Source organism: Corapipo altera, unplaced genomic scaffold (assembly GCF_003945725.1).
Source record: "Corapipo altera isolate COAL_440 unplaced genomic scaffold, ASM394572v1 24b, whole genome shotgun sequence".
NCBI classification, from domain to species: Eukaryota; Metazoa; Chordata; class Aves; order Passeriformes; family Pipridae; genus Corapipo; species Corapipo altera.
In genome coordinates, this window is record NW_020884888.1 from 5,787,216 (window position 1) to 5,807,785 (window position 20,570).

Consider the following 20,570-nt stretch of genomic DNA (forward strand, 5'->3'; position numbering starts at 1 on the left):
ATACTGATTGTGCATGTTGATTGACTAGTTGTCTGTGGAGCCAGATCAATCCAGGGAGCTGAACAGTGATGAACTGGGTGTGTTACAGAAGAAGGTCTAAGAAGGGCAAGGAAGCTGGATTGAGCACAGAAGGGAGATAGGAAGGAAGCTGAGAATAACTCCAGTGTGAGAACAGAGACAGAACATGCAGTGCACAGTATAATCTATTTAATCTTTGCTGTCGTACCTGTATAAAGTACCTCTAGAGGCTCAGCATAAAGTTAGCATAAAGTCTCAGGGCACGTGTTCTTTTTGCTATTCTTGTTGCAGTCGTTACCTCTAGCAGAGAGAATGAATGATATTTAAGAAATTACCTTCAAATCAGTGGCAGTTTTATTTGGTGGTGTTCATCTGTTTATCTCTGTAACTGTTGATTTCCAAGAGTCAAGTACAGAAACAAAAACATTTTCCATAGGATTTAACTGTACCAAAAAAAAAAAATTCTCTAAGGCTGTTTTATGACTTCCAAGTAGTTGCTGCTGTGATATTCAGGCTTTCTGAAAGCTTCTGTTGACCAAAATAACATAGTAAATACATAAATTTAATCTCAAACTTCATCTAAACATGAAATCTCTGTATTTCACAGAATTTAATGTGTTCCAACGTAATTTGAGGTGATTCTCTTTGGTCTCTTTAGATGCATCATTACAACGCTCAACTAAAAAATCTATTTAGTGTGTTAAACTATGAACGGACTATAAACACCAGTTTTATAGGCTCTTCTGTGTTTGGGAAAGATGATATCTACAAGACATGGAAGCAGTTTGTTATGAAGGTTCTTGAATCTGGTGGTGAAATTCCTCATTTCTACTGTGTAAAGGTATGTATTTTTAATTACATATTCACACTAGCTTTTCAAAACCATCTTTTGCAGATACTTTTATAACTGTAACAGCTGTGATCTGACTGCATAATTGTTTCTTTTTCAAAATAAACTTTCGTGCATACCTAACACATACTCATGTTGGTTTTCTGGTATGGGTGGTTGGTTACTTTTTGTGGATGGGTGTCCCTGCAGTAGTGCTTCCTGTCCTTGAATATTTTTTTGTCCATCTTTCTGTGATGTAGAAGCTCTTGCTTCTGTACATGCACTGGATTTTTGAAATTACATTTATACATTGAGTATAAAAATGGGACAAAGATAAAAGCTCAGATATACTTTTTGAGCCGTCATCCCAAATGAAAACCAGAAAAACTTGCTATGTGCATTTGGATAAATTCAGTGTCTTTTAAAAAATTGGTCTGTTCTATCTCATTATCATTAGTTTCTGTTGAAAGTGAACACTTCTAGTGTTTTTTTCCAACGCGTTCCTTCTTCCACTTTGGAAAAGTGAGTGCTTGTCATATCCTACTATTTGAAGGATTTTCTTCTTCACACTTTTCAGTTATGTCTATCAGGCAATATTTTGTGTTTGAGCTCAATTCATAGCTTTGAATTGGGGCAATGTATACAGATATATGTAAATTACGCATTTATTTATATTATAGTGGGATGACTTGTGTCTCATATGTTAGGTGGCATACTACCCTTTCAGTGATTGTCTCATTATCTTTCAAGCCAAAGGATCATGTCATTGACATAATATGCAGGTTACTAAGATTGTTACTTCTTTAGAAGAGTTTTGGTTTTGACTTTGACAAATGCAAGCAGAGGTAGGATTGCGATATGAGGTTTAGGAAAGGTAAAATATGTAGATTTGCAGCCTAAGATGTCACCTCCATGATCATATAGCAAGGAAAGTTTCTTCAAATATTTAAACATATAAAAATATGAGAAATTAATTTAAATGATTGAGGGTTCAGTGTTGGATTTAAGTTGCATATGGTGTCATCTTTTGAATTGTGCTAAAACTGATAGTTTGGATATGCCTTATAAGGGAATGCTCATCGATGAGTGAATTTTTCAGATAAGCAATGAGTTTTTGTTTTGTCACAAATTTGGACTGAATAATGCAGTAATTTCACTCCTGTATGATTTATATTTTGGCCTTGCTTATATACTTTTTTTTATGCTACCACAATATTTGCGGCTATACTGATGAATACAGAATGGAAGATATTTCTTGTATTTCAGGCCGATGTGTCCAGGGCTTATGATACCATTCCTCACGATAAACTTGTGGAAGTGATTTCACGCATCTTAAAGCCTGAGAAAAGAACTGTGTACTGCATACGGCGCTATGCTGTGATTATGATTACCAGAAGTGGAAAAGCCAGGAGGTTCTATAAGATACATGTATGACTTGCTGATTTCTTCTGTTTACTGTAAATATATTTTGGTCCAAGGAAAGATTTTATCTGTAGCTGGTTTTAGCTTTTTATAGTTGCAATTTAAATACTTCATAAACCCTTTTTTTAATAGTGTTTGATATTTTCCAGAGGTAGAAAAGCTTATTTTTTCTCTGTACTTTTTAAAGTTTTTACTCACTCATAGTAAGAATAAAGATAAATGTGTTGTGGAAATAGGGGTTTGTGAGGGAGACATTTCATTTTAACAGTAGCAGAATCGTTGTTTTAAAATAACTGGCCCTTTGACCTTCACTGAATAAAAAAGTCTATGATTGAATTTTCTATTGCTTTTGTTGTTTATTTCTTCACAATTTATGCAAATATGCAGGTTTCTACTTTCAAGGATTTTATGCCAGACATGAAGCATTTTGTGTCCCAGCTTCAGGAGAGTACCTCATTGCAAAATGCAATAGTAGTTGAGCAGGTAAGTATTGTGGGGCTTCAACTGGAAAAGAAAGCTACAGAAGAATTAGAGAAGATTGAGATTTTTGATTGAATGTACATATTATGTAGTGACACCACTTCTAGTTACCCAGCACCTTCTGTAGAAAGACTTTTGTCATCTCTTCTGTGATGTTTATAACAGGCTCTCAGTGTTCAGTGGGAGGAGTGCACCAGGCAATAAATCTTACAAAATGTCCTTCTAGATTTTTCCCAGATTTTCTCACTGTTGTCTCAAACTTTCATTTTAACCAGTGTTTTCTTTTTCCTAACTTCACTGTTTCTTGTAAGAGTTTTCAAGTGAGAAATTAACTATCTAATAAAGAGGGACTTCAACACTTGCTGTCTCCAAAACATGAGAGCGAGAAAAATCTATTATAAGCCAAGTAGCTAAGAATGTGGCATCTTGAATAGTGAACTTCACAGAATAGAAAGATGACTTTTTTTTAAGAGCTTATTTTATGCCTCATCAGAGAGCTTTTTTTAAAGATTACCTGCCAAGGTTGATAAGAATGAATTCTTCTTTAGAACATTTAATGCAACACAAAATAAGATAAACTCTTACAGTTTTTGTTTAAAGAGATTCCTCACTTTCAATGAAATAAAGTATGGTTAAAAATTACCTGTATTTTATATTTACTCCAACTGAGACTTTGTTGTAAGAAGCAAGCATCCTTCTGTTTTAATTTTTGGGATGCCAGTGTTTGTTCCCAAGAGTTCCTTCTGTGCAAGGAGCATGACAGAGAAAGGCATAGATGTAGGTGATATGCTCAGTTTCTTAATGCATTTTATTGCTTGGAATCCTGGTGTCCTATAGTAATAACATCATACAAGATTACCTGAACGTCTGATGACCAAACAGGTATTTCCTAACAGGCTAATAATTCCCCTTTAAATTTTTCTTTTCTAAACCTGCCAGTGGAAAATGACAAGGTTGACATAAGGTAATTTCTGACATAGGAGTAAAATGATCTTGTGCATCTGTGGACGTAGGAGTAGAATATACAGTGTGGCTGGTGTACAATTCCAGGATCCTACAAAAAGCAGAAAACCTAATGAGTACATGGATGAAAATGAAAACTAGCTGGATCTCTGATGATGTATAAGTACATTTTGTTTTGTTCTTTTTTCCAGTGTACATTTGATTTAGATAACTATGCTAGATATTGTGTGAACAGCAGCATTCTATTTCAAAGTATTTTACATTTGAAAACAATTTGTGTGTCATTATTTTAAAAGAATAAAGTATTCTGAGAAAAGTATCATGTCAGGCCAGGTGTTCTGTACGGCTCTGTCAGATTTGTCTGCTGTCTAATCTATGCAAGTAGGAATTAATTCTGCTTTAGTTTGCATGAAGTCATTGTTAAAGGTATTCAAACTCTTCTAAATAGATTTTTTATTACAGTTTTTAGCACAAAAAGCTTCATAAATATTAGGCGGACAGTCATGCATGGAATCATTGGTAATATCTGGCAAAGTAGGTGTTTTGCAGCAGAACTGGTAATGAGTGTATCTAGACTTGGGAAGTCTTGACAGAATCCTAACTTAGTCTCAACAGTTACAGAAATTGTCCTACAGGACAGAAACTGACCAAAGGAGCGAGGTCTCATAGATTGTAATAATCCAATTTAATATGCCAGCACTTTAAAAAGTGGGTTTAGATGTTATATTCAGTTTCTCCTAATGCAAAACAAAAAAAAGAACACCAAACAAAAAATTAACTTGGTGGATGTGAGCAGCTTTTTAGTATGTATATCCAGATTTTGGGTTTAGGGTTTGTTTTATCATTTACTTAGAGGTTTGAACTGCTATAGTCTACCTTTTTTAAGATTTCTGTGCATCTTCAAAGTTTATACTGTATTTTTAGTTTCAAATCTTGTTTTGTTTTGTCCCATTTCTAGAGCTTAACTTTTAATGAGACTAGCACCAGCCTGTTTCATTTTTTTCTTCAAATGTTACGTAACAACGTCCTAGAGATTGGGAACAGGTAAAAAAGAAGTTCGTTTTACTTTGTATAGCATGCTTGGTTTGTTTGTTTGTTTTCTGTTAAGGATACTTTTAATTGGCTCAGGAGACTTTTGGTAGCTATTTTTAAAAGATTTTTATTTCATGTTAATTCGAAATTAAGCTCCAAAAAAGTGTGAAGAGTTTGGAATCAAATTTATACTGAATAAAATTTCTCTTTCCTACCTGGATGATGTTACCTATACACAGAATGCATTATTTCATAGATATGTAACCTTCTTCATCTGAGACTTTAAGTGAAAATACTTAAAAATGTTGGGATCCACAGTGGTGAAAAAAAGCAAGGTGCCATCCAAGCAAAAGCCTTGTTTAGTCATTTCCCTGTAGTGTAAAATTAAACCTTTTCTGCATGGTTTTCCTATTTGGCAAGTTACAGTAAAAATCAACAGCAATAGCAATAGGAATTAAAATTTGGCAGCTCCAGAATTAAGAATCAGATGTTGTAGAGGGTAGTAATGCAGATTTCTTCTTGTGTTGCTAACGTGCTAACGTTTTACCTGTTGGTGGCAAATGTGTACCACATCTAGAAAGCAAGTACTTACATGATCTTTATTTGTAAATTCAGAGTGAGATGTATTAGAATGAATACCTTATTGCTCTTGAAAAAATACCTTTATTTTAGAATACTTAATCTCAAAGGACTGAGGGAGAGGGAGAAAAGCTTTCAAGCAGGCATACAGAAGAGCATTTATAGGTTTTTCTGGCATTGACGCTTACACTCGCTTTGGGAGGATCACGAGAATGCCGATGTGGCATGACTTTAAGAATGACTAACCAATGGCAGTGTGTTTCATGAAAGTTGACTGGTTTTACAGAAAGCACAGTGTGACAAAACCAGCTTCGCACTTAATGAGTTCAGTCAAGCTGTAACAAGAAATACTGTTTGTACTGGAATGAGTTTGCACCTTTTAAGTAGCTTATTCTCATTTGTTCAGAAAAGAAAAACAAAACTGTAAATAAGTTTAGTGAATGAATAGACTCTTTAACTGATGGTTCTCAAAAAGCTATCACAGTCAATGCTCACTTGATGTTTTGAGAAAAATACTGATTGTTGAACTGGGCACCTAGAAGGAATCTTTGAATACCATTTGATACATTTATCAAATGTCTGTAAAAAAGTAAAATTCCTGCTAGGAAAATTTGCAGATGACTCAAAACATAGGTAAGATCAGTGCTCAAAAGTAGTATGTGGCTCTGATATGCATAATTTCATTTTGTTCAACTTCACCGAGCCATTCATGTGGTAATGTTGAAATGGGCATTATAACATCTCCCTATTTCAAAGAAGTGTTGTGAAAATAATTCCCGTGTGTTTTGTGAGGCATAACCCTTCTGTTGCTGCCAGCACAGAAAAAGGCACAAGTTCTTGGAGGACTTTGTCTTCAGTATCATATCTAGATTTGATACATTACTATTACTCTGTGTAGTCTTATAGGGTGTACACAAGCAACAAAGTAGAAGTATTAATTAACCTCCCTCTGCTATGTCTGTGTGAACTCCTTGAAGCCATGAGAAACAAATCAAGATTTACTTCTTTGCAAAATGACAACTGACAACTTCAGTAAACTTTTCAAGCAGGGCAAGGGGGAGGTTGACTATAATTACAAATAATAAAGGTTAGCATTTCACAGGATGTAGTGATTTTTCCTAACTAGAAGTAATATAGCTTCATTCCTGAGGAGCTAAATGAGGAAATAAATGTGATTTAGAGTGTAACTGGGATGTATAAAACCAGGTCGTGCTCTGTTGGGCTAAGACATCAGAAATTTCTCTAAAATTAAAATGATATTTATTTGTGGGGGGAAAAAAAGCACCAAAAGAAACAAACCAAAACCAAAAATCACATGAAAATATTTTCCTTGACCTGGTCATGCTGTGCAAGTATAAAAAAAGATAAATACCTCAGCAAAAATTACAAATAAATACATTATAGTTTGAAAGATCTACCCAGTGCACTTTGTTTTTTGTACAAGAACACTTCTTTTGAAGCTGTGTGAGGTGTAACATAAAGAATTAAAAAGCTCAAAGGAAGGCTGTCTCTGCAGCTGAAGGAGGCATTGTGATTTGAGATCAGCTATAAGATTTCTTTCGTTTAATGACAGTTGTCTCCTAGAGTTTGTTAATATGAAAGGAATATGTGTATTAGTTGGGGTTTTTTCGCTCTTTAAACTTCTAGATCCATATGTAGATTCTTAGATGAAAGAACAAACAAATATAAGTGAGGCTAACTGGCAAACATGTAGTGTATTTCTTATTGAAACATATGTTATACTTGAAATAAAAAATATTTAATGGCTATTGTGATCTTGTTGCATGTCTTGATTTTTTTTTTCTTTTCTTTACTAGGTACTACTTACAGTGCTGTGGAATTCCACAGGGCTCTATTTTGTCAACCTTACTTTGCAGCTTATGCTATGGAGACATGGAAAACAAATTGCTCTGTGGAGTGCAGCAGGATGGGTAGGGATGCTTTGTTCTGTGCTCTGTTATAGTAATGCAGAATATGTAGTATATGCATCAGTAATTTTCTCCGAAGTTTAAATTTCAATTTCAAGAATTTCCAACTCTTCATTAGGAGTGTGGTGCCCACAAACATCTCTGCAACTTCAGTGAAACTGTGGTTATTTTGTGTGGCAATTTCCCTTTTTGTCATAAGATTAGGAGGAAAAGTGCTGAAAAGAAGCTTTACTGTATCTTTGGTAGGAGAATTATTCCTACAAAGAGAACCGTATTAGGGATGCTGTAGAGAGTCCGACAAGCTGCTTTTGTACATCTAAGAAGTTTTCTGGTTCTGCCACGCTCATTCTCACATCATCTGTGGTCTTTTGACCTCAAACAAGATGCAATGTTTGTTACAGGCTTTCTGATACTCCAGAGTTCTACCTGCTGGCTTTCCAATCCACTATCTGTAAATCTTAACATAGGACACAACTCTATTGCAGACTTTTTATGAGGGGTGTTGGTTCTTGTTTGAAGGCCTGTGTGATTCTTGGTAAATCTTCTCAGTCGTTGTGCCCTGCATGTGCTTTCTTCTTAGGAGCTTGATAGAAAGCTAGCTTGATAAAAGCTTTACCTCTTTATTTTCTCTAAAAATATTGGGGTCCCTTTTCCCTCCCTGTGAACTGGAGGTAAAACTGAATCCCAGATCAGGGTATTTAGGCATGAACTAGACCCTGAAACCTATCTGTGTTCAGACACCTCCCTTCATTGCTGCAAATTCTATCCTAAGAAAGAAAAAAGAAACTGAGAATTGTGTAGGAATACTCCAGATAAGTGCATCTGTCTGGTATTTCTTCTTGGAAGGCTCACTGGGCAATGGAAAATCTCAGAATTTTAAACATATCCCTACAAAACTAGTAGAGTTCTTACAGGCCCTGGGATTCTGTGGTAAGTCTGAACTGTTGTCTATTGCTTTCAAAGGATATTGTTTGTGAAACTGAAATTATGAAACTGATTTAGAGGAAGGCACTCCTTAATGTAGCAACTGGTTTTATAAAAAACAGATTTTAGAATGCTGCTTAGGTGTCTGTTGAATGATTTTGATAATTTCCTTTATCCTTTAAGTCAAAAAAATAATGTGGCTATTGACTTGTGTAGGCAAAGGCACAGCTGATCTGATCATGGTGGTGACAATACTCTTGCTTCGAAGAGGAGACTTTACAAGATCATCTCCAGAGCTTCTGTGATCTGCTAGGCAGGATTTATCAGAAAAATATGGGCATGCTTGGGGTCTTAATTCTGTTGGAAAAAAAATTTCAGCCCTTATAGTGGTAGATGGCAGTATGTTTTACATCAAGTTATTATATGGTAAACAAAGAATTAGAACCCATCAAGAATCTGGTTTCTGCTTGAAAATACCATATACCTGGTCTTTCACCTCTTTTCCTTGTCTTATAGATTAAGATAATGCAAATTCTGCCTTGGAAATGTGTGCAACTCTGCATCTAGGGGAGCTATTGTGGAATGGCTTGTGTGCCGTAAATTCCTTCATGTTTCATGTAGCCAGTCCCTTTACTTTTTTTTTTTTTTTAAATTTATATTTAGGAAAGAAACAGAACTGATAATTTCTTCATGAGTCTGGATTTGGAGATCATACTGACCTCTACCATCTTGTTAATTAAAAAATAGGCACATTATTGCTCTAAAGAGTATGACAAAAATTTGAAAGGATTACATATTAAAAAATCTGATATCAGTTTCTTCTTGATTACAGAGTCCTAATACGTCTCATTGATGACTTTTTGCTGGTTACACCCCATTTATTGCAGGCAAGAACTTTTCTAAGGTATGCTATTAAAGACAGTCTTTAAAGTAATAAGCATTAACACCTTTTACATAATTCTTTTTAGTCTTTATACATGCTTATGCATATAGGTGTATTTGTTTTATGAGTTAACAGTCAAGGGCTGTTTTGGAGTCCTCACTCTAAGTGTATGCTTGGGAAGAATCCTAATAACTGCATTCTTGATAGCCAGCTAACAATCTGTTGCAGCTCAGATAGTAGGGGATTCCTGCTGAAGTTTAAATTAGGGACCTACCTACTGACATTGATGGAGCTTCCAGCAAAAATTAGTAGTGCACTAGTAACCAAAGCAGCTGACAGGTGTCTTTTAAGACCAATTTCCCTCAAATTTTGAAGATATCTTATTTATATTCCTAAAATGTTTTTATTGAGCAGATGTGCTGCTACTTTCTGTTCCTTGGGAAAGAGTGCAACTTTTGTCTGATCCAATATTGCTAAGAATTTTCTGGTCATTAACATTCCATGATGAGTATCTGAAGATACCAGTAGCATAGCAGCATGCAGTTCACACAGAAGTTTTAAACCAGTAATTCTGAAGAGTGCTTCAGAACTACCTTTTCTTTTAAAATTCTTTTAAATTTCTTTAAAATTTCTTTTAAAACCCAAAAGAGGTTCCTGCTTACCGTAGGTAGGAGTCTACAGTCAGTCCAAGGAGAGTTCTGCTGATGCCAAAGCCAGTTTAATGGATCCAAAGGACAGGTCTTGAAGCTTAGGGTCTGCAAAGCAGTCAGTTGCGTCATGCTTTTCAATAGTGAGAAAGATGCAGCTCTCTCGTGAACCTGAAATGTGATGGAGGAATCAGTTAAGTAGAGATTGAAGTATAAATTGTATGAAATAGTGGACAATGTACTTTTAAGACTTCATTTATCCTCATTTCCTTATCAGTACAGAAAGAAATTTCTAGGGATCTGTGGGTTTGCAGTTCTGGGAATGATAAACTGAACTAAGAGGCAGGGGGTACCTCAAGCTAATATTCTTCATAGCATGTTTTCAGCACAATGTCATTTGCAGTAGCATTGCAGATGTTGTCCTACTTGCCCTTTGAAGTTACCTGCATCTTTGTTCTATATCAACTTCTGCACCATCTGTGTTATTTTCTGTAGAGAAGCAGCCTCTTCTGTGAGAGTTTTCCAGAACTGCTTTCAGATCCTATGAACTCTATGCCACAAATGGAGTAGTAACAGTTTTGTCTAGTGTAGTATTGCAACATGGGGACTCAATAAATTAATTATGAGGAGACAGCATTACAACTATGGCACCCCAAGAAGAAGAGCCTACCTCTTCCTCTCACTCTTTAAAAGGATGAAACCTGCACATAAGTACATTGCCAAGTAAGACAAATTACTGCTTGTCCATGACACCACTAATCCAGTAGGGGTAGATAATCAGCAGGCATTCTGCCAATGAAAACATCCTTAGGGGAAACTTTCTCCACTAAGTTCAAAACCTGTCATCAAATAAATGAGGTTACTGTTATATGGGTTCTCTTTTGTTTTGTTAACTTTCAAACGCAATAACTCTTATCTGTCTTTTTCCAGTGATTATGATCTCAGTGGTTTCTGTGAGTGTGGTTTATGCAGCGTGTCTCAAATGTTTCATGGCTGAAGTGCTTAATTTGCATTAATCTGTGAAATTTGCATTAATCTGTGAAATTTCTTCTCCATTATCCTAAAGTTTATTTTATGTATGTATTTACCTCTAATATCTTCACTTTTGTTTATTTCTAACTGTGTTCCTTAACCTAGAGTTAACCTAGAATAAAGGTTCCCTTTATTCTTTGATTTCTGACCTTTTCTGCTAGATCTTGTTTGCTTTTGTGGGGAGAGTTAGGCTAACTGTTTATGTCTGTTTTAGGACTCTAGCAGCAGGTATTCCTGAGTATGGCTTTTTACTAAACCCAAATAAGACAGTCGTGAATTTTCCTGTTGATGATATCCCAGGATGTCCCAAATTTAAACAGCTGCCAGATTGTCGTTTGATCCCGTGGTGTGGTTTATTATTAGATATACAGACACTTGAGGTTTACTGCGATTACTCCAGGTAAATAGAGTTGTAAACTCCAGTGTCAGCTTTACAGTGTATTGTACATAGTGTGAGAGGCACAAGGGTGTCTTGTGAATGGTGTAATTGAATTAACTGCAAAATATGTTTTACAATTCTGATTCTTATACAGTAATCTAAACACTTTATTCTGTTGTGCAGCTTGCTGTTTTCTTCATTCCACCCTGGTGGAATGTGCATATCATTAACACCATCAAATGTGGCTAACTCACTAGTGATCAGAAGGCATATACCACATGATGACCTCATGGTTCTGAAAAAGTTTATTCAATCACCTCAGTTCAGCTTCTGTCACCACTATGCAGTGTGTTGCACTTGATGTCATATAACTGTATTTATAGTTTTGAAATTATTATTTTTTGTACCTTCCTGAAAGCAGCAGGAAGTATTATGCTTCAGGTAGGGATTGGGATTGCTACAGATTGGGACTAATTTGGTATAGACTGGAGGGACTAGTAATCCTTTCAACATCAGAGGTGTTCCCTTCAGATGGTAGTGTAGGGGAGAGTTAACTTCTTGACTATCTACACAAAACAGCTTGAAGTGGCATAGAACTCAAGACAGGACAATGTATACTACTAAAAAGCTCTGTAGACCCTTTACAGGGACTACTAGAGGTGGCATTAGATATTTGTTAAAGATTGAAAAGAAAGAACTGTTTAAACTCAAGCATAATATTGCTGCCTTATTGACCATTTTTAGTATAAACAGCACTTCATGCATTTAAGTGGGAAACTAGGAGGATGTTTTCCACCAACTGAATGGTAAAGTTCTTCAGTAGTCTTCCTAAACAGAAAAGCTTGGTCAGTGTAGGAAAGGAATTTGTATGACCCAGTTTTCCATAGCAAAGGACTAAAACCAGCAGCCAAAGAGATTTATTCACTAGCTGTGTTTCTGAAAGAAACAGTTTATTTTGATAATTGGCATCGGTGCTACTGTTCTTGGAGACACTAATCAGAATCATAAAATCATAGAATTGTTCATGTTGGAAAAGACCTTTAAGATCATCAAATCCAACCATTAACCCAGGACTGCCAAGTCCACCATGGTGTTTGTTACAAGGACTACCTTGCTCTTGATAAGCTTGACTTAAGTAACTGGAACACTGGTATCGTTCCAGCAACTAAGATGGCTTCAAGCCTAAGATCCTGCATTGCATGGATCATAGATTATAACCTTATTGTCACTGGAGTAATTAATAATGCTCTGGCTAGACTATGTGTTTTAGAAATACATTTTGTTTGTGTTTAGGGTTATTGGTTTTGTTTTTTTTTAGCAGGGTGAGTTATTCAGCCCTGAGGTATTGAAGCTGTTCCTTAGGTAATACCCTTAAAGCCACAGTGTCTAGTCTTTTTCAACACTGAATTTAGTTATGGCCATCTTTTAGCTACTGGCTTGTTGATTAGCAGGAATCTCTGTAATGTGGGAAGTTAAATGAGGCTTACTTTACAGAATTTAATATGATCTAGTAGCCCATGGAGTTTAATTACTTTTTTTCTCTTTTTTTTCTAGTTACTCCTGTACTTCTATCAGATCAAGTCTTTCCTTCAATTCAAGTAGAACAGCTGGAAAAAACATGAAATACAAACTGATTGCAGTCCTCAAACTGAAATGTCATTGTTTATTTCTTGATTTACAGGTGAGAATATGAAAATGGATGTTTGGAAATATTGTGATTATTGATGAAGAACATTAAAACTGCTTTGAGTTGTAACATAAAGAGTTTATTTTAAGAGGTAATCCGTATAATTTGGGACTGTTGACATCAACTATATTGTAGGGTCTTCCAGAACTGAGCCTGCTAACTTAATTGCATAAAAGAAATTTTTGAAGTTTAGCATAAAATGTTTTTTATCTAGATCTTCAACAAATCCTATTATGACACTAAAATATTCTTAAGGCTCTGTTTCTGTTCTGTTCTAGATCAACAGCCTTAGAACAGTTCTCATTAACATCTACAAGATATTTTTACTTCAGGCTTACAGGTAAGTCACGGTCTTCTGTAGTAACTGTCAATATTTCATTACTCTTTCTTAACACATGGAGGAGCTATGGATTAGAAAAAAGTGTGTGATATAAATGTGCAGTGTATATATATGTTAATGTGTGCATTAGTAAATATCTGTAGCAAGTCAAGTTATTCTTGTTTCAACACTTCTTAACTAAGAGTATTAGATTTAGGATACAGGATTATATTGATGTGTGTGTTAAAGTGATTTTAAGTGTTTAAGTAGATTTTCAGTATCTCTTGGTATTGACAACTGACTTCAAGAAAACCAATTTGTTTTGCTTCAGGAGTATGACAGGAAGCCTTATTAACCATTCTATATTTAGACCAGTTAAATATTAATCAGTTTATATTTAGAACTTTGTATCTATTAAATTCATATAGAACTTTGGCCAGTATAACTAGGTAAAGTGAGGTTTGATTCTACCAAGTTAACTGCAGTTTCTTACCTGCTGATAATGTCGTAGTTGCTCCTTAGCTGGTAGTATCTTGGTCTCTGTGGGCTGGTCTTGATCAGCAGAGGAAATGAATGTTTTAAACAAAGATAAGAGAGAGAAATTAAAACTGCTAAGCAGGTTGGGAGAAAATACTAAACTCTGTGCATTGAAAACTTTGAATGATTGGCAGCAGTAATTTTTTTTATTGTTTTAACAGATCTTTTGCTAGACTCGTACTTGTTATAAAGTGATATTTTAGTTTTGTTCTTAAAATCCTCTTGGTCTATATTCAAACTGTATTCTTTGTCCAAGAAGTGTGATTGGGTTTGTCTAGTACAGCACCGATGCGTCAGACTTTTGTGTCGAGTGACTTATGGTTTTTCTCTGATGTTGGATATGATTACTTAGTTACTTCTATATGCTTTTAGGGTAACATTCTAACAATGGTCTTTATATCTTATTTTAAAAACTGTCTACAGCTGCATGTCAGGTTACTTCAACCAGAGACCTCAATGCAGCTTTAAATATTTGAAAATGTCAGAATTTTTTAAAGTGATTGCAATACACTAATTAAATGAACAAGTATATACAATGTTGAATAATTAAAAGTCAGCATTGTAATTGGCTATATTCACATAAGCAGGATTATAATACCGGAGTCTGAAGAAAAAAAAAGGGGAAAAAAAGTCAGCAGTTTTAAAATATTTTCAAACAGGTGTAAAGAGGCACATGATACAAATAATTTCTGTAGAATTGGCTTCCAAATACACAAAATAGGGAGTGTCCTGGTCTCTGGAACACCACATCATTTGGAACTCTGTTTTCCTGTATACCTGAACAGAATTTGTTGTAGAATTTTCCTTTGTTTTTATTTCCTCTCAAACTCTTTCATGTGGGTGTTGTCTGGTGGCATGGTCTGTGATATGGAATTGGTGACGATGTGTAGTTTATTTTTCCCTGCACGTGAGACAGTTGTTGTCCTCAGAAGACAATTCTATTACCAAGGCAGATGGCTTCAAGATCTTCATTCAACATAAAACCTAGAAACAAATATCCTGTGTGTCTGACACTCCAGAAATGTGTATATCTGGGAGAGGTGTCATACGGTAACAGTGTTGATATAGCTAAAGACTGTTGGGTGCATTTAAATGTTGTATAGTGCCTAAGGTATGTAATCATAGTTGCACTTGAAATCTCAAATGACTTTTGATTAAATAGGCTGGTTTTTGTGAACAGGTTCCATGCCTGTGTTCTCCAACTTCCATTCAACCAGCAAGTTAGAAAAAATCCTTATTTCTTCCTAAGGATCATCTCTGAGACTGCGTCATGCTGCTATGCTATCCTGAAAGCAAAAAATGCAGGTATAGGTTGTTAATGACAATGAAGTAGTTGGTTTTGGGGGGTTTTTTTAGACAAATGAAACATCTTGAATGTGCAGTCTGATAATGTAATTTTTAGATAAAGATCAGTAATGAAAAATATGGAGTGTATGATAAGAATCACAGGCCATTTTTCTTCTTAAACTCAGTTTTCTGAAGATTGAGATTCAGGCTTTAGTTTTTAGTTTTCTGCTGGCTTAAGAGCAGTATCATTGACTAAATAGGTTTTTAGTAAAAAGTCTTGAAATAGTTTTACAGAAAAAGAGGAGAGATCAGACATTCTTCCTGATGCTCATCGTTTTCAGTGACGTTATTTTCCTGTTCTGTCTCTAGGGATTGCTTTAGGTAACAAAGGTGCATCTGACATGTTCCCTTCTGAGGCAGCAGAATGGCTCTGCTACCATGCCTTCATTGTCAAACTGTCAAATCACAAAGTTATTTACAAATGCCTGCTAAAGCCCTTAAAAATCTGTAAGTATTCAACTATTTTTACAGTTTTATCTAAGATTAATTTTAATAAATATTGGCAAGTAATGGATTTTTCAAGTTTTCTCATCATAAAATGTTGTTATAAAATGTACATTAATATGCTTTCTGATTTTTATCAAATTTACTAAGGATAAGTAGGCAAATTAAAATGGTATGTTTTTCAGCACTGCATGTTCTAGAGCCTTGTCCTTACAGGACAGTTCTTGATGCTTGGCACTTAATAAGTTTGTACAGTTCAGAAGGCTTAATAAGATTGGGGTAATCATATAAGCATTCTCAGCAGGTTTAACTAAATGAAATATAAATGCTCAGGCTCCTATTTTTAAAAATGTAGATTAACAGGCAACTAAATAAGCTCCTCCCACTATTTAAACTCTTACCAAAAAAAGTGTCACTGGGGTCAGTTTGAAACAGAAGCACTGGCTGCACTTCATGTGCTGTATTCTTAGAGAGTTGTGGTGTTGGCATGCCTCTTGACACTTCTACTTGGTAAAGAAGCTACCTGTGTCCCTGGCTTCTAGGAAGCTCTCTCCTCAAGCAGTTGTGTGGTCTGTCCGCTGGCCAGCCACAGAAATAATGGAATTTTCAGTTCTAAGATGCTAAAAGTGAACAGCAGGAGGTTTTCCTGAAGCAGTTCAGTACTGTTGATGAATTTAGCTGCGCTGAAGCCCAGACTGTCAATTCTGATTCTGTAGTTTGCACTCTGAATGAGTCTTTGCTTGGGCAGTTTTATTATACAATACTGAGAAATTCTTCAGTCTCGTTCCAGAATAACATCTATTTGATTTGAAATGTATCATAAGCTTACTTTGATACTGAGGACCAGTGCCCCCAAAAGAGAGCAGTTCTCCTTTTGAAAGGAAGCATTTTCTTTCCAGATCAAAGGCTTGCAGCAATGCCTGAGTGCACAGTCTGATTTTTGGTGGTGCAGTGTGAATGTATCAAGATGTCACTTAAACTTTGACAGGAAACAGACTGATGATTGGGATTCTACTAGCCATGTTCTTGACAGCTATGGACTTTCTGTATGGAGCAGAACTCCAGCAGCCTCTCCCAGAGAAACTCCTTCTCTGAGTTCCTCACTGACACCAAAACCAGAGGCTCCATGTCTGCTCACTGCTGCGGAGAAGTACCGGGGGTGGCTGCTTGCTTCACTTGGAGAGGGTGGGAACTGAAAAACTAAGCAGGGAATGCAGTAGTCATACCCTGTAGGACAATGGCTTCTATGGGAGCTGCCTCACTGCTCCAAGATCCATATAGGGCACATTTGAGTTTTCATCTTTAATGATGAATGTTTTGCTCTTGGGATCTTTGACTGGCAGACCACAATCCAAACCAAAGCTCCCTCATCCTTCTCTGTGCATGCTTTACTATTGAATCTGACAGTACCTTCAGGGTGAAGGCACAGCCCCAGGCAGCGTTATTGCTCAGCAGAATCTTGTCTTCCATGGCTGCATGCATCTGCCATAAAAGTGGTTTCTGCCCTCCACAGAACCCCTCCACCTCAAGTGGCAGGGAAATTGGGCTGGGAAGTAAGGAGCAGTTTCCCTAGTGTGAATAGTGGTTGTCACTAGGCTCCTTCTGCTGCTTGCTTAACTGCAGTACTGGCCTGAAACTTGCATGTGGTCCAAGCCTGTGTGCACAGTTTCTAACCCAAGAAGGGAAAGAGGGAAGGCTGACCATCTATCAGTTGGCTTCTCTGGCAGTGAGAATTGCCCTTGAGAAATGGAATCATCCTTCTTCCTAAATTCCTGGAAAAGCCTATTAACACTCTGCTGAGTATTGTGGAGGTGGAGCAGGAAAAGTCCAAAGGTCAATAGAAAGTCAGTGGTGATGTTTTCTTGAAAAGAGCAATTTCCAGCTATTCTTTCATAAATCTTACCTTATCTAAGGCAGAATCTATCTGTTCATCACATCCACAGTGTCAAGACAACCCAGTCTTTTTATCTACAGGGCCCATTTTCTTTTGTAAATGTCTGAGACTTCAGGTAAACTGCTGAAAGGTCGAGGATTTAGAGATCTTTGCTTCATAGCTACCTAAACAATTAGCAGGCATTGACTCACTTCTACTATGAAAGCAAGACAAAAATTTTTGTCTTACTTCTGGAAATCAGGTAGCACGCGGAAACGCTGGAATAGTCATGACAGAGAAGTCCACTAACTCAGGTGTGGTCCTGTAAAGTTAGCTCAGTATCTCTATATGGTAGAGTAATCTGTAGCACAGGATAACTAAGGCTGGTAATAACCCCTGTGTTGACTTAACAGCTATATTTTTTTGTTGTCATTTTTGAGTTTGTATTGGCTGTATAAAACCTATTACCCCTGTAAGATCATATTGTTGATAGTAATTAAACATGGGGGGTTTTGTGTCCCTGCACATGCCTTTCCATTACTCTCCACAGGAAATTAATACCAAGCTCATAGGTTTTGGGGAGGAGGTTCTTCCCCCAATTCCCAAACCTGTTAAATATCGGCTTCAGGGGCTTGTCATTACGAGTTGTCATCATTCTTCAGAGTTAAGTATTTAAAACATAGTTACTGTTTAACATCTCTCCTATTATTACCAGCAGGGAAAGGAACAAGAGTCTTTCTTTATCATGATAAGATATAAATACATCATCTGTCTCCTTTCCAAGTACAGGACAAATGTTTACTGAGCACTTCTGCCTTTCTGCACCATTGACAATTTTGCTGAGACTGTTTAGGTGACGGACTTAAACTGTTGCTAGGATTTTACATGTTCCTCCTAGTCTTTAAAAGGTCCTTTTTACTGCCTGTAATTCTGTTGATGGGACATTCACTGACCTGTGTTTCAAACTGTTATGTTCACCTATAAAAAATTAATTCCTGATAATCTCATTTAGTCTTCAGTATTTTCCACCATAAGGGTGGCTTTCCAGTTAGCCTCTCTTCTCCTGCATGGAAACACAGTGGGGAGAATTGCTGTTTCCAGTCTTATAGCAAAAGGTGCATTTTCCACATGATTTTATTTTTTTTAATCTTTTTTGCATATGTCAGTTCCAGGCATAGGCTACTTTGATGACATATCTGAAAGTAGAGGGGAAAAGAAACAGTTTGGGAATACTTTCCTGCGACAGATAAGGACCTGTCCCTTGTCCTTAGCATTGTTTAAAACAGGGTCTTTCAAAGTAACTGTGGTTTGACAGAAGGCCTTTTTTGGCAGATAAAGTTATTGAATAAATGGTCTTATACTTTTTGAAAATATTTAATGAAGTTCTCAAATCCAAACAAAGTAGTGTTACAAGAAATGAAAGTAGGAGGAATTTGCTCCTTGGTTTTCTTTGTTAATATTTTCGTGTACAATTTTGAACCTTTTTATTTATTAGCCTTATTTAAAGGTAGAAGAGTGGTAACATTTTATTTCAGCTTTTTTTATCCCCATATTCCAGATATTTCAGCTTTTTAATTGGATTTAGCTATTATTGATTTCATCACTTCATTAGTATTTTCCCTAAATGACAACTGATAGTTACTTGCACTTATAATTAGTTGTTTCTGATATTTTGGTAGGTAAGATGCAACTATTCAGGAAGGTCTCAAAGGATACTATGGCACTACTGAAGACAGTGACAGAACCGTCTCTTTGTCAAGATTTCAAAGCTATCCTGGACTAACTGATTGATATTTATTTTATAATTTTTTCAGGTTTGAAAATCAATGCTATACCTTTAGGTGACTTTTCTCTCTAGTTTGTTTTGATAGAGTGGACCAAAATCAGCTTTGTTCAGAAGTTCGGATACTATACAAGGACTTAAAAAGAATACACAATTTTGTTAATACCTTCTTGTTTGTGGGGTTTTTTTGTTGTTGAGGTTTTTGTTTTAAATTCACAGGCTATTTGAAGTAATTTACTTGGTTTCATTCAGTGATTCCCATCCTCTTGATGAAGGAATTATTAAACTATGTTCTGTACAAAAATTATCTACTTTCATGTTTCAGTGGGTTGTTCTGAAGGACTCTTCTTTACTTCTCTGTGTTGCAGACTATTTTATAATAAAGTGCCTGGTTAATTGCAATAACACATACTTGTTTCCAGTGCCTTTATTTTATAGTAATCTTTAATATTCTGCCCAGCTGGGTTATGTCATGAAAAACAGTTACCTTCACAGGGCAAATGCATTCCATGGCATTACCTAGCAAGATGCACAGGCTGGAAATTTTATGCTTTGGAGGTCACAGCTAGTATATGACAAAATTTCGCTGTCCAGACTGGATTTTTTTAGTGCACGTTTTATGTATTTTGAATCCTTGGTGATATCTTTAATACAGTGTTATATGGAACAATGCTGGTGCATTTATACCTACAAAACAGAAGTTCTTGATTAGAAAATATACCACATATATTGCTCTTCTGTTTGCATTTACTGTTTTTTATTTAGGTTTATCTTTGCCTCTATAAAAAAAAACTTTTTACAAGGGCATATAGTGATAGGACAAGGGGGATGGCTTTAAACTGAAAGAGAGTAGGTTTACATTAGATATAAGGAGGAAATTCTTTACTGTGAGAGAGACGAGACACTGGAACAGGTTGCCCCAAGAAGTCATGGAATTCTCATCCCTGGCAGACCACCACCACACAGGGACTGGTAACACAGGTCCTAGAAGCTGATTTGCCACATTGCAATCTCTCCATTAATAACTCAGTTCAAAACATACAGTCAGTCATACAGGTTTGTCTTTTTCTTTCTAAAAAGTGGCACTGTTAAAATAAAAAAGGCATAGAATAATTTTTCCTACTAGAGATGAAGAACAACCTAGTTGCTTCTCAGCCAGCAGCTCAAACATTTAAACACCCCTGTGCCCCACAATGGTCTGCAGTGATACTGGTGTGAGGGAGCACTGTCATGGACAACATCGTTTAAGAGAGGCCTGGCTTGGCAGGAAGCTTTATTTGGTTGGATCATGGGGCAGGAAGAGACAACAAGATGCTCCAATGTGAAGAACGGAGGGAATGTAAACTTCATTGATGACTTGGATTAGAACATATTTTCTCTGGATCACAGTGGATACTGCGAGAGTGCAAACTGCTGATATGGTCTCAGTTGAAGGTGCAATTTTATAAAAATGAATAAAGTGTA

The 20,570-nt window shown here is 36.2% G+C and overlaps 1 protein-coding gene across 5 annotated transcripts in view; it reads left to right on the forward strand.

The window, feature by feature from the left end:
* Nucleotides 1–19,515, forward strand: part of TERT (telomerase reverse transcriptase) — a 30,870-nt gene extending 11,355 nt beyond the window's left edge. For 2 of the 5 annotated variants that reach the window (XM_027644071.1, XM_027644074.1), the window contains 12 exons: nucleotides 677–859; nucleotides 2,114–2,275; nucleotides 2,657–2,752; nucleotides 4,671–4,756; nucleotides 7,141–7,254; nucleotides 9,008–9,079; nucleotides 10,952–11,137; nucleotides 12,671–12,797; nucleotides 13,082–13,143; nucleotides 14,840–14,964; nucleotides 15,316–15,453; nucleotides 19,003–19,515. In XM_027644071.1, coding sequence (XP_027499872.1) covers nucleotides 677–859; nucleotides 2,114–2,275; nucleotides 2,657–2,752; nucleotides 4,671–4,756; nucleotides 7,141–7,254; nucleotides 9,008–9,079; nucleotides 10,952–11,137; nucleotides 12,671–12,797; nucleotides 13,082–13,143; nucleotides 14,840–14,964; nucleotides 15,316–15,453; nucleotides 19,003–19,106 — 1,455 coding nt within the window. In that variant the 3' untranslated portion in view covers nucleotides 19,107–19,515. Of the gene's footprint in view, nucleotides 1–676; nucleotides 860–2,113; nucleotides 2,276–2,656; nucleotides 2,753–4,670; nucleotides 4,757–7,140; nucleotides 7,255–9,007; nucleotides 9,080–9,725; nucleotides 9,899–10,951; nucleotides 11,138–12,670; nucleotides 12,798–13,081; nucleotides 13,144–14,839; nucleotides 14,965–15,315; nucleotides 15,454–19,002 lie in introns of those variants that run through there. The other 3 variants (XM_027644073.1, XM_027644072.1, XR_003527747.1) reach the window with 3 other exon arrangements.
* Nucleotides 19,516–20,570: the final 1,055 nt, after the last annotated feature.